The 14775-nt window shown below is 50.7% G+C and overlaps 1 protein-coding gene across 2 annotated transcripts; it reads right to left on the bottom strand.

The window, feature by feature from the left end:
* Nucleotides 1-2390: 2390 nt before the first annotated feature.
* Nucleotides 2391-5721, bottom strand: HOXC11 (homeobox C11). 2 transcript variants are annotated; one of them, XM_003790444.1, is made up of 2 exons: nucleotides 4926-5721; nucleotides 2391-3652 (listed from the first exon to the last, which is right to left on the bottom strand). In XM_003790444.1, the coding sequence occupies exons 1-2, from the start codon at nucleotides 5605-5607 to the stop codon at nucleotides 3420-3422; spliced, it is 915 nt and encodes a 304-aa protein (XP_003790492.1). In that variant the 5' UTR covers nucleotides 5608-5721; the 3' UTR covers nucleotides 2391-3419. The 2 variants fall into 2 exon arrangements, with proteins under 2 accessions (XP_003790492.1, XP_012661002.1); XM_012805548.2 differs by having other exon boundaries at nucleotides 2643-3652; nucleotides 4922-5715.
* Nucleotides 5722-14775: the final 9054 nt, after the last annotated feature.

Here is a 14775-nt window from a genome sequence, read left to right as displayed (position 1 = left end):
GCTTCCCCCAAAACAAGGCTCCCCAACTTCCCCATCTGGGATGCCTAGAACCTGTGGGCTTTCTCTCAGATGTTTTTGGTGGAGGGTTTGAGCCTTCTTCCAAGGGCCCTTGCATTACCATTCCCCAGCAAGCTAAGGTTCTGAGTAAAGAAGAAATCCCAAGCCTATCCCCTCAACCCATTTCTCCTTTCTAGTGCCCCTGATTTTCCCTGTATCCCCCAAAGCCCATAGTGGGAGGGGGAGGGGCCCAGAGTGCTCTCTCAGCCCACACCACTTAATACCCTTGTAAACTCCCACGTGCACTATAAACTTGGATTTTTACAACCAACATTCCTCCTTAGCTCTGGAAACTTTGAACTCGGCCTCGGGTTTATTTACTGGGGTGGGGGAGAGAGTGGGGAGCTGGGAACTGAGAAAGACTAGAGGAAAAGAGGAAAAATGTGGGGCAAGGGGGTGATGAGGTGGGGGTCTGGGGTGTGTTGGAAGAACCGAGACCCTCCACTGCTCATTTGTTTACTATTTAGGGCGGAAGCGTTTTTCTAATACAGGCCAGACTGGGTCGTTAAGGACGAAATGAAACTGGGTTTAGAGGCGCGGGGGTGGGGGGGCACTTTATGGCTGCGTCTAGACGAGGATCTTTTGTTCCTGGGCAGTGCTGTGGCTGGAGGGGATTACCCCAAGAGGTTGAGCCCAGAGTGTCCCTGACCTGCAAGGGGGGGTTGGACATCCTGGTATTCTAAAGGTGGGTTTGTTTGGGGGGCCAGAGATCCCCTTTTTTCCCTCTTTAGAGGGACTGGCATGTTCCTGGGCCTGGGTCACAGAAGCCTTTGTTTTTCTTTCATGATGATCCTTTCCTTTCATCTATCAGAAATCTCCCCTGGAGCCTAGGACATTTTCTGGGCTGCACATTGCAGAGAAAGTGGTAGCTGTGGGTTTTAAATACTTTTCTCCAAAATTAGGAGCCATTTGGAAGTTAATATTTTGCTTTATAAACAGGTTCATTCTGTAGAGTTATTTCTAGCTTACTCTTACAGGAAACATGGCCAGAAGGCAAATATTCCCTAATATGACTAGTGGCTAAACATCATACCTAGAGAAGTGTCATGTATGCACACACAAACACACAAAGGACTTTCACTTGCATTCCTGCCCACACTCACTAAACATTGCCTGTGGTTACACACCAGAGACATAAGCTCTAGCTGTGCATGTGCTCCGCTTTACCCCATCCTACAGGCAAATGTATACAGATACACTCCTTCTGCACCCCCATAGGCACATTGATTAAAATAAAATATGTGGGCACACGAGGAAACTGTGGAATGCATATACACCCCAGTTTGCAAATCTTCAAGACCCACATTTACAAATTAGAGATTCAGACCCCTAAGCTGCTGGGGTCCCTGCCATCAAAAAAGACAGAACCCAGATTTGATAGTCATGATGGTTTTTCCTTCCATCCAACAGAATTGTATTGACAAAAACATCTTCCTTGAATTAGGCAAGAACAGAAAGAGAGGGGAATGATGAGAGAACTGGTTCCAGACCTCTGTCCCCAAGTAGCAAATTTGGAACAGACACCAGCTAAGTGCCCCACTGAAAGCACGATTATCTTCACACTGAAGAAAACACAGCAAATATAGATGGGTATGGTGACTGTCCCTACAGGCCACCTCCTTTCCCAGTGCCCCATCCCCTTGCTAACCCCTACAAAACAAATCTCTAGGTTTTTTTACTCTGGAATAGCCAATGTAGAAACATCAGGATGGCTCCAGCCTAGCATCTTGTTGTGTCTGCAGGAGCCTGGCCATTTGTGCCCAAGGGGAAGCAGCCCTACCTTCCCACCCTCAGGGGCTTCAGAGAGAAGAGGGAGGGGGGCTTGTTTCTCTCCCTCATTCCTTAAAAACCGTATATAAAAATTCCAATACAGTCTTCTCATAGAGAAAAAAACCACTAACATCCTACCCTTAACCCTACACATTTAATTGCGACAGACGGAGACATCTGGCAGGAGGGCGGTGGAGCCAAAAAAATTCCTATAAATTTAAATTCGATGATGGTTACAATTAACTCCACAACAAACGTGTACTTAAACGGAAAGTCCGCTGCTGGGTATTTGGACACAGCTCGAGTTGCACGTGAGGAAGGAGAGCTTGAGAGTAGCTGTGGAATGTCCTCAGCTTGAGAGCGGGAGGAGGCCTCCACCACAATCTTGGCCCTGCCAGTGCAGAGGTGCTCCAGACTGGCCAATGCAGGCCTACCTCACCTCTGGGTGCCTGTCCTCAGGAGTTGGTTTCTGCCCACCTGCCTCCTCCTCCTCCACCGCCTGGGGAGAATGGAGGGTTTTAAGAGGAGAGGGGTTAATAAAAGGGTCAAATAAAATCATAATATTGAACAGAATGAAATATCTTTATTTGCCACAAAAAAAAATTCACAGCAATCCCTCTGGGATGGAAGCAGGGTGGGGATTGCCTATGTACACACGCACTCAAGCACATGGGGAGATGGGTGATTCTAATCTCATTCTGGGCACATCCTCCCCCCATTCCCTCTGGGTAGAAAGAAAAGCTTGTGGAATTTATTTACAAAAATTCAGGCCCCAGCTTGGGGGAGGTGCCCAATCCCATCTCCCTATAGCCTCCACCCCACCCAATCTTTTTTTTTCCTTAAAAATAAAGAAAAAAGAGGTAACAACTGTATAGACTATAGCTATAAATCCATAGAGTGGGGCGCTTATTGGAAAAAGGTTGGGAAACCTCAATGCACCAATGCACCAGTTAAGAAACTTCAAAGGAAGGGCTCTACACGTTCACGGGGAGGACAACTAGGCTCGGGTGGGGCCTGGGCGCGGACGGAGGTAGGACACGGACTTTGCACACCTAACACCAGGTCGAAGGTACAGGAATTTCACAGCAAGGCAGGATCACATTTAGCTGACCCCTAATAGGGGGGCAAAGTGGGGTAGGGAAGGGAAGCCAGAGAAGTTTCCGCTCAAAGACATGGTATCTTAGCGGATTTTTCACTTGGGCAAGGGAAGGCTTTTAGTTTGAGGAGTGTTCGGCTCAGGCGCCCACTACTGTGGCCCCTCCCCCCACCCAATCTGAGCAGCAAGACATTGTCGCCGAGGTGTGTTTTCTTTTAAATAAAGAGTCTTGGCCTCGGCGCCAAAGGTGTCCACTCGCCGTAGGTCACACACTTTCCTTCACCCCCTTTCCAGGCTCGGTCCCTGTCCCACAGCGAGTCAGGCGAGGGTGAAGGAGGTTCCGGAAAGAAGTGCCAGCAATGGCAGTGGGGGCCAGCCCTGGCCACAGTCCAGTTTTCCACCCGCGGAAAGAAGACGAGTTAGAAAATAAAAAATAAAAATAAAATAAAATAATTTCCCCTTTTATCCCGCTTCCCCAAAAGGGCCCGGTCTGCGGTTACAGCAGCGGATTTCCCGAGAAATACTGCAGCCGGTCTCTGCTCAGTTTTTTTTCTTTCATCCTTCTGTTCTGAAACCAAATTTTCACTTGTCGGTCCGTCAGGTTCAGCATCCGGGACAGCTGCAGCCGCTTCTCTTTGTTGATATACACGTTGAAGAAAAACTCTCGCTCCAGTTCCCGGATCTGGAATTTCGAATAAGGGCAGCGCTTCTTGCGGGTGCGGGGGGCGTCTGGAGGGAGGGGAGGGGGCAAGTGCGAGGAGAGGGGGGAGAGAGACACGTGAGACCCGGGCGACCCCAGCCCGCTGAGCTATCAGCCTCCCTTCTCCCAGACTAACCGCCAGGCAGCCCTCCCGCCAGGCGGGCGAGCTCTCTTTGCCCGGGCGCAGCGCTGGGGGCAAGCCTCGACCTCCTGCCAAATCTAGCTGGTCCCAATCAGAGGCTACTGCACGACCAGCAGCACCCCCACTTCCATCCCTCAGGAGAGAGCTGTAGCTGACCCGGTCTGGGACATAAGGAAAGACGCTGGAGCCACGTGCGTCCCCCTGGCCCCCTGCTTGCGCCCCTGCAGCCCTCTGCCCCTTCCCATGCCCCCCTCCTTGGGGTTCTGAGAGTCCCTCGCCTCCTCCTACAGAAATCTGGAGGGCCGGTGGAGTGCAGGCGCGAAGAAGTGAGATCTGGCGAGAGCAGTGGGGGGAAGTGGAGGAAGACACTGGAGCAGGCACCCAGACACCAGACAGTCTCTTCCGGGGCCTGGTGCCCCAGGACGCCAGCCTGGCGGTGCCTTCCACGCTGCAGCTCTAGGCCGGCACCAAGGCCACGGACCGAGGAGAGATGCTGAGACCCCCGCCTGGGGCGCAGTGGAGCCCTGAGCCGCCTCTCCTTATTACCCTGTCGCCGCTGACCCCAGGGTTGCTTGGGTTCCTGCTCAAGGACCCGCAAACACATAGTTTGAGCTTTTTCAAAAGTTGTTTTGAAAAGAATCAGAGCAGTCCTGGCTGGCTTCTCTGGTCTCAGGTTCTGCTCCATTGCTTCTCTCCCCCACCTCTCCCCCTCTCTGGGTTTCTCTCGGCCTTTCCCTCGCCCTCCCCTTTCTCCCCCTCCACCCCTCCCCTCCCTCCCACTCCCCGGCAGCCCGGTTCCCCATCCTTCCTTAAATGCTCCTCTAAGTTCACGATCAAAGTTAATATCGCCCGCAATGGTGGCGCTTTTAAAAATTTCACAGACCGAGGGAGATAACGGGGGAGGGGGGCTTCACCCGGCTTTTCCAAAGAGCCCTTTCCCCTCCCTCCCCACCCCTTCTCTATCGTAAAAAGTCGAGTCGTTGGGAGAGAGGGCTTTGTAGGTTATAATAAAATCCTTTGAATGCTTATAAAACTCCACATAAAATCGGACTGACCCAAAACACGAGGCCGTCCCCGCTCCCCTTGCCTCCCCCTACTCTCGCCCTCCCTCTCTCACTCCCTCCCTCGCTGCCCGCCTGTTCCCGGCCGCTGCTACCTACTGGGGGCGGCTCCTTTGGCCGGCTCCTTGGTCGCGGAGTGGGCTGAACCGGACGAGCTGGGATTTGTGTTCTCTTCCTCAGCCTCGGCCTCAGCACTTGTCTCCGCCCGGGACGTCAGTCCCGAGGCGGGGGGTGCCTCGGACTCCCCCTTGGCCTCGCCCTTGCCCGAGCAGGGGGGCTCGGCGGGTGGGTCGCCGCCACCGCAGTAGGCGTTGTCGAAGAAACGGTCGAAGGCTTGAGGCAGGACGCTGTTCTTGTTGACTGACGAGTAGAAGCCGGCGGGGGCTGCGTGTGGGGCGCTGGGGTGGTGGTGGCCGCCGTAGGAGCCTTCGTTTTTCATCAGAATCTCGGTGACCGTGGAAGGAGGCAGACACTCCCGGTGCATAAGCTCATCGGCGGCCGCATAGCAGGAGGAGTAGCTGTTCCGATGGTGCCACTTGCTGGATGGCTCCAGGCCGTAGGAGACCTCCCGGACTGGGGGCACTTGGGCCGAGTAGGGATAGGAGATCTGGCGAGAGGGGGCCTGGGGCAGGAAGGAGGAGACCGTGGAGAACTCAGGCATGTAGTAAGTGCAACTGGGCAGATAGAGGTTGGAGGCGCAGCTCCCCCGCTCGCCAAAATCAGCGCCCCTCTCCTTGCGCGACGGCGAGCAGAAGTTACCCAGGTTGACCGAGTTAAACATCGTTCTCCTCTCCTGCCGGCTCCGGATGAAGGTTTTGGACCCAGTCTAGCGAGGGGGGAAATTTTGGGAAGGCGAGATGACGCGTTATCCGTCTTAGTCTCTCTCCCCGAGCACGTGATCCAAAGTAGATATTGTCATATATCAGTTCGGAGCACTTCGCAGACGTAGGAGGGGTTCTCTCTTAGGTAAGATCGGGGACGTTCAGGCGATTGGTTTGCAAACACCGCAGAAACATTATGAAAATCAATTGCAGATTTGTATTCGTTTTTCTCCCGTCACTCCCCTCCTCTCCATTCCACAGCATGAGCAAAGGAGGAGAGAGAGGGTTGGGGTGGGGTGGGCGGTGGGATGGGCGAGGGTGGTGGCTGGGAGGGGGTAATTGTATTTTTTTTCTAGCTGCTGCTCTCTTCCCCCCCAGGACTGGGGGAAGGAGGAGGGCTTTCACATGTGGGGGTCTTGCCTCCTCCCTGTGATCAGCACCAGACAGATGGAAGTGAGGATTTCTTTCCCTACTGCCTGATTCCCCCCACAGAAGTGAATCCTTCCCCCCACCCCCAAGTCTCAGGGACTCTTACCCCTCCAACCCGCAGAGTCGGTGCCTGTTTACAAGAGTTTGAAGAAGTCTACTCTTTTCCTGGCCAGAGCTGGGTGTCAAGACTCCCTTTTTGGATTCTTTAAAGAGACTCCCCGGAAGAGTATCTGAAGTTTCCCAAAGGTGAGGCAGCCCAGCTGCAAGCCAGTGTCCCAACTTTGTCTGACTTGCTATGCTGCCGCTGGCTAGGGACTCCGGATTAGTCATAAATGAGTTGTGAGCAGTGCGCCAGCCGCCCAGCCGGTGCCTGGTGAAGTCTGGGAAAAACCTTCTCTAATGTTGTGTTAAATATTTAGTATGAGAGAGTGGCCCTGGGTGAATATTTCATGCCTGCCTTTATTGTCAATCAATGAGAAGAAAGCCATATCCACTGTGGATTTTCAAATCCCAAACCCCAAAGAAAAGGATTAGAATGAGAACCATGTATCTTCTCTGTCAGGGACCATTGGGTTGGGGACTCAGCCTCAGGTAGTGAGCTGAAAAGAAGACTGTCAGGGCCCAGGAAGGATATAGTAGGGGGTACTGGGCTTGGGGCTCTTATCCTTGAATGATTTGGGGGGAGTGTGAGATGGGCAGTTGGGCCAGGTATGCATTTCCAGTATAGAACAGCCGGACTGTGGAAGGGAGAAGAGGACCCTGGGGTGGGCAGGGCAGGGCCACTCCTTAGTCAATGCCCCCGACCCTTCTCCCTGGGGCTTCAGATAGACCATAGTGCCCTTTCCTGTTTCTCAGTCGTGCCCTGCCCTTCTCAGCATCTGCCAGACTCCTTTCAGCTGTGTGGACCAAAGGTTATGATTCTGCCCTCCCTTGCCTTCCATTCCTCTGGGCACTATAGGGTACATCTGAACAGCTGAAAATCACTTTATCGAAAGGTTCTGGACTGAGTCCAAGGGACCAGAGTAACCAGCATGAGCAGAAAAGCAACCTTGGAGCCAAGGAGGAGCCACTAGGACATGATTCGGAAGGAGTGGAAAAACTGAAGCCCCCAAGGACTCAGCTCACTGTACACTCAGAGAAAGCAAAAAATAATCCCAAACCTTCTTTACCCCCATAACTTTTGGTTATGCTTGATTTCCTTTAAATTAATTTGATTTTTCCTGATATGAGATGCTGAGATTCCCTAACCAGATAGGGAAGATACAAAAAATTGTACCTTGCCTCCAGATATAATCCCCAGCATCTATTCCTACTTCAATGTTCCTGCCTCCACAAACTGCTCAGCCTTTAAAGCTACACCTGGATGGAGTCTGCTTTAAATGTGGGTCTCATCCTTGGAGCAGCTCTAGAATACCAGGAAAGGCCTCAGACACCACTCAGGGCTGGGCACTGATGCTTCTTTAGTTTTGGTCAGAACTTAACTGAAGCAAAGAGGAAGTGGATTGGGGCTTTGCTAAAGTGTGGGATTTCTCTGTCGGAAAGGGACTACTAAAAGAAAAATCTGTTGCGTTTCCTCTTTCCTCTAGCCATTTTTATAGGGTGAGCTGGGGCCAGCATTTTTAATTATAATGGTGGGGAACTATGGACTGTGGCTTTTATGGGGTTCATGCTGACCTCATTAAACTCCAGTTTATTGGAGGCAAAATGCTCCCCAAACAGTGATAGGAACGAGCAAGAGAAAGGCAAGAGGTACCCCTATCCCTTGCAGAGGTGTGGTGCGGGCTCAGAGTCTCCGCTCCCACTTTCCCCACTTACCTTCAGGATTTTACTTCCCTTTCCTGGCCTCCAGGGTGATGTGGGGCCCAATACCCCAAGGCTTAGTCTACACAGTGAGGGCTGGGGGGGGGCTGCTTCCTGTGAGGAGACAGCTGTGGGTCTGAGCACTTGAATTTGACCACCAAAGTTTATTCTGGGGCCACCATAAAAGGGAGCCAGGCGGCTGCAATGAGCTGCTGGCGGCCCTATTTCCTTGAAACAAAAAAGAATGGCAAAAAAGAATGTCAAGAAGTTGGTATCTAGGAAACTCGGGTCTCCCAACAGAGATTTCTCGAAAGTAATATTCTTTCCCCTAAAAGTAAGGCATGATGTTCAAAATGTTCTCTAGTGTTGATCTGACATTTAATTTTTCAACAACTTAAAAAAATCCCAGCAACTACTTGTCGTCAACCAAAAAAGGCCCTAGCAGCTAAGGTCAGATAGAAGTTGACTGGCAAAAATGCCCAAGGTGTGGGGTAACATCCTCCTTGCCCAGCCCTAGGTTTAAGCCACCCAGAAGTATCTGTTGGGCTTCTTGCTTCAGGCTGCACCTCTCTACCTGTGACTTTTGGCCAGGGCATCTGTGCCTTCCGGACATGGGACTCCTTTCTGTCCCCCAACATTTTCCCTGTCCTGCTCTGGGAGCCTTATGTTTTTACCTTACTTTATGAGCACATGTGTCCCCCCCCCCCCAATCCACCAGCTTTTGCATGAAATCCTCCATGGTAGGGCCATCCTGATCTCCCTACTGGCTCTAGGTAGCCTCAGTGCCGCCAGCCTGGCCACTAAGAGTCAGGGCGGCTTCAGTGGTACTTTGACCAGGGCCACAGATTCCACTGCCCTTCTCCCCCATATGTAGACAACAGAGACAGCTTCAGAAGGGGGCAGTATCTCCTGAATTCCAGACTAGGTGACTCCCAGAGTAGCCTCCCGAAAATGCACAGAGCACTGGGGCTAGCAGCCTGTCTGCCTCCTCCTGCTACTCTGGATTCTAGAGAGCTAATTGTGGTAGGGAGAGGGGATCACCTCAGACTATGAACTGGGAGAAAAGCACAGAGAAAGGGGGCCTCTTAGAGCTCCAGTAGGCTTGGAGTGTAAATTCAGCCCCTTGAGGAGTCAATAAAAAGATAAGTGGATAGAGTCCTGTCCATGGACACCATCACTTGTTTCCAGGCTGGGTGGGGAAGAAGGGACCCTCATTAGAAATCAGCTTGCACTTACGTAGGCTCATTTCTTTCCCTTACAGCAATATCCCTGCATTTAATAATCCCTTTAGTGTCCTTTTTTCCAGGCTAGCGCTTTGTCTTGTATCCAGAACACCCTACTCCTATGCCAACCAGGGAACAAGAAGGGTGTGTTGGACTTCTGGTTCAAGCTTCCACCTCTCCTCAAACTGGGCCATTGCCCCAAGTCAGACCACCTAAGTTGGTGGACTCTGCTCAAAGGTTCCTCAGACCTATGGGTCAGTAGGGGGAAGAAAGGAGGGTGGCTCTTTGCCCCAGCAGCCCCACCCAGCTTCCTCCAAGCCGAGGTGAGATTGTCCCAGGAGGTTAGAAACACAACCCCATTTCTCTCCATAAAAGCTCCATTTTACGAGCCTGTTTCACTGGCCCTCTCACCAAATGCTCCAAAATGAAGGAAAAGTCTTAAAAGCAGTCTGGAAATAGAGCCACTGGTGTTGGACTGTAGTTTTCTAAGCCAGTTTCAGCAGCACAAAAAATACCCTTACTGGGTGGGATTGCCCTTTTGGGCCACCCGGATCTTCCGCCTGGCTGCGGAGGGGAGGCCTGTTTGGCTCAAGCCCCCATTCCCCAGCTTTAGCGCCTACTTTAGGCTTGGACCCAGTCTGCCCTGATCAAAGTGAACTCGCGGCATTTTTATGAGATCAACTTCAGTGGCTCTTTACTTGTAATCAGACGCCTGGGTCGAAAATGCAAAAGGGAACAGCCCATCAATCCAAAAAGGAAAAAGAGAGAGAGGGAAAGACAGAGAAAGAGAGACAGACAGACAGACAAAGGGGTGAGCACAAGGTGAAAAAATTCAGGTGACACAGAGCAAGAAGATCTCAGTCTCTAAAAACAAAAAGACACTTGTCCCCAGCAAGAATGGTCTGTGGGGCTCTGTTCCAGCCTCCAGGCCCTGCCTTCTGCCTGCACATTCCATGAGCCTGGAAGCTAGGGCAGGCTGTGCAGAGCCCTGACTCGCCTGTACTCTGACGCTTGATCCAAAAGCTTCCACAATGTGGACTCACTGGGAGAGGTGAGTGTATGCCTGCTCGCCTGGCAGGGAAGGTGGCTTCTGTTCACGATTTAAAAGTATCCCTCATTTTGCTGCTTTCCTCTCTGTGGTCTCTGTGGTTCTCTCATCACGATAGCCAGAAGATGAGTTACAGGAAGATTTGCCAGAGATTTATCGCCTGGCCCCAAACTTGGAGAGGCTCGTTGTCATAAACAGCCGTCTATTGTCTAGACTTTTATCTCTTGGTATGGATCGTGCATTAGCGAGGCTCAGGAGACGTAGGCTGGCTCTGTGGGCTGTGCATGCAGCCAGGGTGTGTATCAGCTGATGCCTGCCCCCCTGACTCTTGGGTCAGTTTAGGAGAGCCCACAAATCTGTGTGTGCTCTTGGAGTTGGGCAGGTATGCCTGAGTGTCCATGGGTAATGAAGTCTCCTCTCTGTGTCTGGAAGCATTCCGGTGCGTGTGCTTGTGTGTTCGGTGAGAATTTGTCATGGTGTGCTTTGTTTCTTGGGCATTTTAAGTGTTTCTGTCTGGGCTTTTTCGGGTTTTATTAACCTGCATCCGCTTGGCCTGTTTATGTCCCTTCGAAGCAGATCATCTGGTGTTTTTCAATATTGGAGGCTCGTTGTGTGTACTTTGCTTCTCTGAGGAAATGGTTTTGGGTGATATCTTCCCAGCCTTACCTTCCAGATTCCCTAACCCACTCTGAGTCACGCCTCAGCTTCTGCCTTCACCAGGGTTTCTGGTCCTGCCCCACTCTCTGCAAGCCCCTTAATCTCAAAAGCGCCTGCTAATTTTATGTCACAGACGTGAAGCACATTTTTGCAGGGTGAGGTTTGGCTATCTGTATCTTTCCCACACTGAGGTGAACTATCCCAGCTCATAAACCACCCCACTACCTGGGGCTCCCCTTCCCATGCTGGGGGACATAGAAAGGGCCTCCCAACTCCATTTCAACTGTCCTTTATCCTTAGTCAAAGAGGGCCCGCTGTTCTCTCCCTGGGGCTTCCTGGTAACAAATGTCCCCACGCTAGATACTGCCTCAGTCCCTAGAGCCCAGGCACTTTGTGACATAAGTGGCATTTTGCCCAGGTTAAACGTCTCTGGGAGAGATACTTAATCACCTTCAATCTTGAGGTCAGAAAGTTCTTTGAAAACCCGGATACTTTAGCACCACCAGAAATAATCAAACCCTCTCCCTTTGTTTTTCATTATCGGGACACTGGGGAGGAGGGCACCAGGCACTGAGGCCTGAGAGCTCCACTAACCACCTCTGCTACTCTTGCCTGCTCCCTATTTCAGGTCCCTAATACCCTGAGGTGCTCTCAAATAGGTAGGTAAAGTGGGAGGGGACTGATTCCAGAGGCCAATTTTCCAGTTGGGGAGGGTGGCGGTGACAACAATTAGGTGTTTTTAGAACACCAGATTTAACCACAATTCCCCAGACTGCTTTCTGTGTAACCCTCCCTTCCCTTGGCATTAGAATTCCAATTTCAAAAGCAGTGACTAGGCTCCTAAATGGCTCCAAGAGCCCAGAGGAGGCTAAGGTGAAAGCAAACTCTGAAGTCTAGGAGAAAGGTGAGTTTTCTGCAGATATCCCCACACCAATTCATTCATATTCTTATTAGCTCTCTCCCTATCCTCCCTTGTCCTTCTTTTACTCTCTCCAGTGCTACCCTGGAGGGAAAAGATCCAGGCCCCCTGTTCGGGCTCCTTTCAGCGCCTTCAGGCTGAGCCTACAGACTGCCCCACCACCCCGGCAGCAGCTGCAGCTGCCGCCGCCGCTCCGGAGCTCACTTTCCGCTTTCGGTCTCGCTGGCTGGCTGCGCCGCAGTTTTACCCTGCTTATCTCCTTACCTCCCTCTCTTGCCTCCCTCCTCCCTTAGAAGAGCGAAGATCTAAAATACTTGTTTTCTCCGCATTCAAGGCCTCCTCTGAGCCGGCTGAGCGTTCGGCTCTGGCAGGACCCGGTCCCTGTGCAGTCGCGCTTTGCTCCCAGTCTCACCAGCGACAGCCTCCTTCGTAGGAGCTGCCAGGTTTAAACGCTTCTCTCTCTCTTTCCAGCTTCTCCCCCCTTCTTCCCCGCTCTGCATCTGAGAAATAAATAAAATTAAATCTACCGCACCAGCCCTCCCCGCCCCTCCTGCCTCACTTCTCCTCCTTACCGAATGTACCGCCTTGTATTCTGAAGGAAACCGTAAATTCAGACATTTAAGCTGTAAATGAACTTTTCTTTATGACGTTTAATTTTCTCTCCAATTTCTTACGTCCTCCTCCGCATCGCAGTGGAATAGAAGGGATTTAGAAGTCTGCGGTAGGGGAGAAGGGGTGTGGAGAAAGCCCAGAGTTACAGACAGCGGGGAAAGATGCGGAAGACCGGGAGATGCAGAGAAAAAAATAGGCGGAGGGGGGAGCGGGGGCGGGGAGAAAGGGGGAGGGAGAGTGCCCCAGCTGGCGGGGAGCGGAGCCAGAGAGAGAAAAGGAGAGAAAAGTTTCTCCGAGTCTTCATTAGTTGATTTCCCCGTCTGCCGCCTTCCCAGCCTGCAGAGCTCACCCCCAATAAAGGAAGGAGGGGGCTCTTTATTTTTTTAAGGCCCCAAAGAGTCCGGTGTTTACAAGACCAGAAATGCCACGACCACGTCCTGGCAGAGAGAAGGCTGAAATGGAGGACCGACGCCTTCCTTATAAGGTACGATGCTAACTTGACCTTCACTTTGTCATGGCGCCCCCGCCCACCCAGACTGCTGCCAGCAGCAGCCCAGCGAAAGCAACGGCCGACCCTTTCTTCCACCTCCCACCCTCCTTTCTCTTTCAATCTCTTATATTCATTTCTCTTTTCTTCCTCTTCTTTTTTCTACTGTTTCCTTTTTATTTCCTTCCTTTCTTTGTTACTTCTTTCCCTTCTTTTTGTCCCTTTTCTTCCATTCATTCCTTCTTTTTTGCCTGCTGATTTCATAGTTTCCCTCAATTCTCTTTTGCCTTGCTCTTTGGCATTGCCTCTATGGCAGTCTCTCTTTTCTCTTTCATAGTCTTCTGGTCTCTTAAGTTCCCCAAACAAGAAAGAAATGTTGTTGATCCTCCCTTCATACCCATGTTGAACTGCTCTCCTATCCCTAGCATGCCTTTTGCCCCAACCCAGGTGTCCCTGGGGGAGAAGACTCCAAGAAAGAGCCAATTTGGGGCCAAAAGTGGCTTCACTTGGGCCCCAATGCCTACTTGGGGATGATAATGAACTTGGTTTTGATAAGACCCTGTCTTCCTTTCACTGGCCTCACCTGCAAAGTCTGGGTGACCCTAGTGGCCTTGGATTGAGAGCAAAGCCTTGGACAGTGGGAACATGGGGGAGAGTAGAGCTCACTGTTCCTGAGAGTAAGGGGGGCAGAGTTCAAGTACGAAAATTTACTTGCCCTTCTCTGGGCTTTCAGTCCTTAAAATCCTAGAGATTTCCCTATAGACATCTGGGAGAGAATTTAGAGAATTAGGGATTTCTGGAGACTCTCACACACATAAAAATAGGACAGAGAAAGACTATCAGGGCCTCTTTACCTTTCTTGCTGCCTCCCAGGCTCCAGCCGAGCCTCTGACATTAACTCTAATCATATCTTCTGCGGCTATAAAATGATATTATTGACACCCCTATAATTATCTATTATCCACTTACTTGTAATGATTACAATATTAGAGAAGGCAGGTCTATGCAAACCAAGTGAAATCAAACAAATATCCTGGAAAGTGAAACTGGATCGAAACTATTTAAACTGTATTTCATGTGCCTTCTTGAGATGTTTCAAAATCTATAAGCTCCTTGTCTAGGGCCTCCTTGATTTAGCAGTAGCCATTTTGTGGGGCTTGGGGTGATATTGGGAGACCCTATCATCTCCTTTTCCTCTATAACCCATGCACCCCCCCTTCCTCTGCGCAGACACCAGAGAGGGTCAGACAATAAAAGAGAAATGCTTTCTCCCTCTCCCCCTACAATTATCTGAATAATTGCATGAATTCTTCCTGGAATACCACTGTGTAGTCAGGGTCAGGATTTCAGCAGGAAGTGCAGGGGACAGGATTCCAAATGGGGGAAGCTGAGAGAGTCCTGCTTTCTTACATTCCCAGACTTTATAGTTCTGTCTAGTGTTACATTGTTTCTTCAGGCAAAGATCTTTGTTCCCCTTCAGTTATATTTTTCCCTCCCCCCTTCTTTCTTTTTCCCTCCCTCCCTTTTTGGGTCCCTTTAAAGGAGACTCAGATCATCTTCTGCTCTTAATAGATGACTATAAAAGTAAAATTAATTCCCCCCTGCCCTTTAATATGAATATCTCTCTGTTAAGTATGCACATCGGTGAGCTGAGAATAAACAGAATTAAGTGCTGCAACCCAAACCAGCAATTACACCCAAGGTTGTTTTTTTTTTTTTTTAAATTTTATCTTCATTGGGTCTGGCTTATCTGGGGGTGTTCACTCTAGCACAATAACCAGAGGGCATTTGTATTTTTTTTTTTTTTTACAAGCTAGTTGGGGCCTGAGCCAGCGCAGATCTGGTAGAAAAAGCAACCATGAAGTCAGAGAAAGAGCAAGAGGAGGAAGAATTGAGCCAAAAGAAGATGAAAATGAGCCACGCAGGGAAAGGAACAAGGCAGCGGATTCCCGA

Source organism: Otolemur garnettii, unplaced genomic scaffold (genome assembly GCF_000181295.1).
Source record: "Otolemur garnettii isolate 467f Iridium unplaced genomic scaffold, OtoGar3 scaffold00043, whole genome shotgun sequence".
Taxonomy (NCBI): Eukaryota; Metazoa; Chordata; class Mammalia; order Primates; family Galagidae; genus Otolemur; species Otolemur garnettii.
Note: the sequence above shows the minus strand (reverse complement) of the source record. Positions and strands in the feature narration are given on the sequence as shown.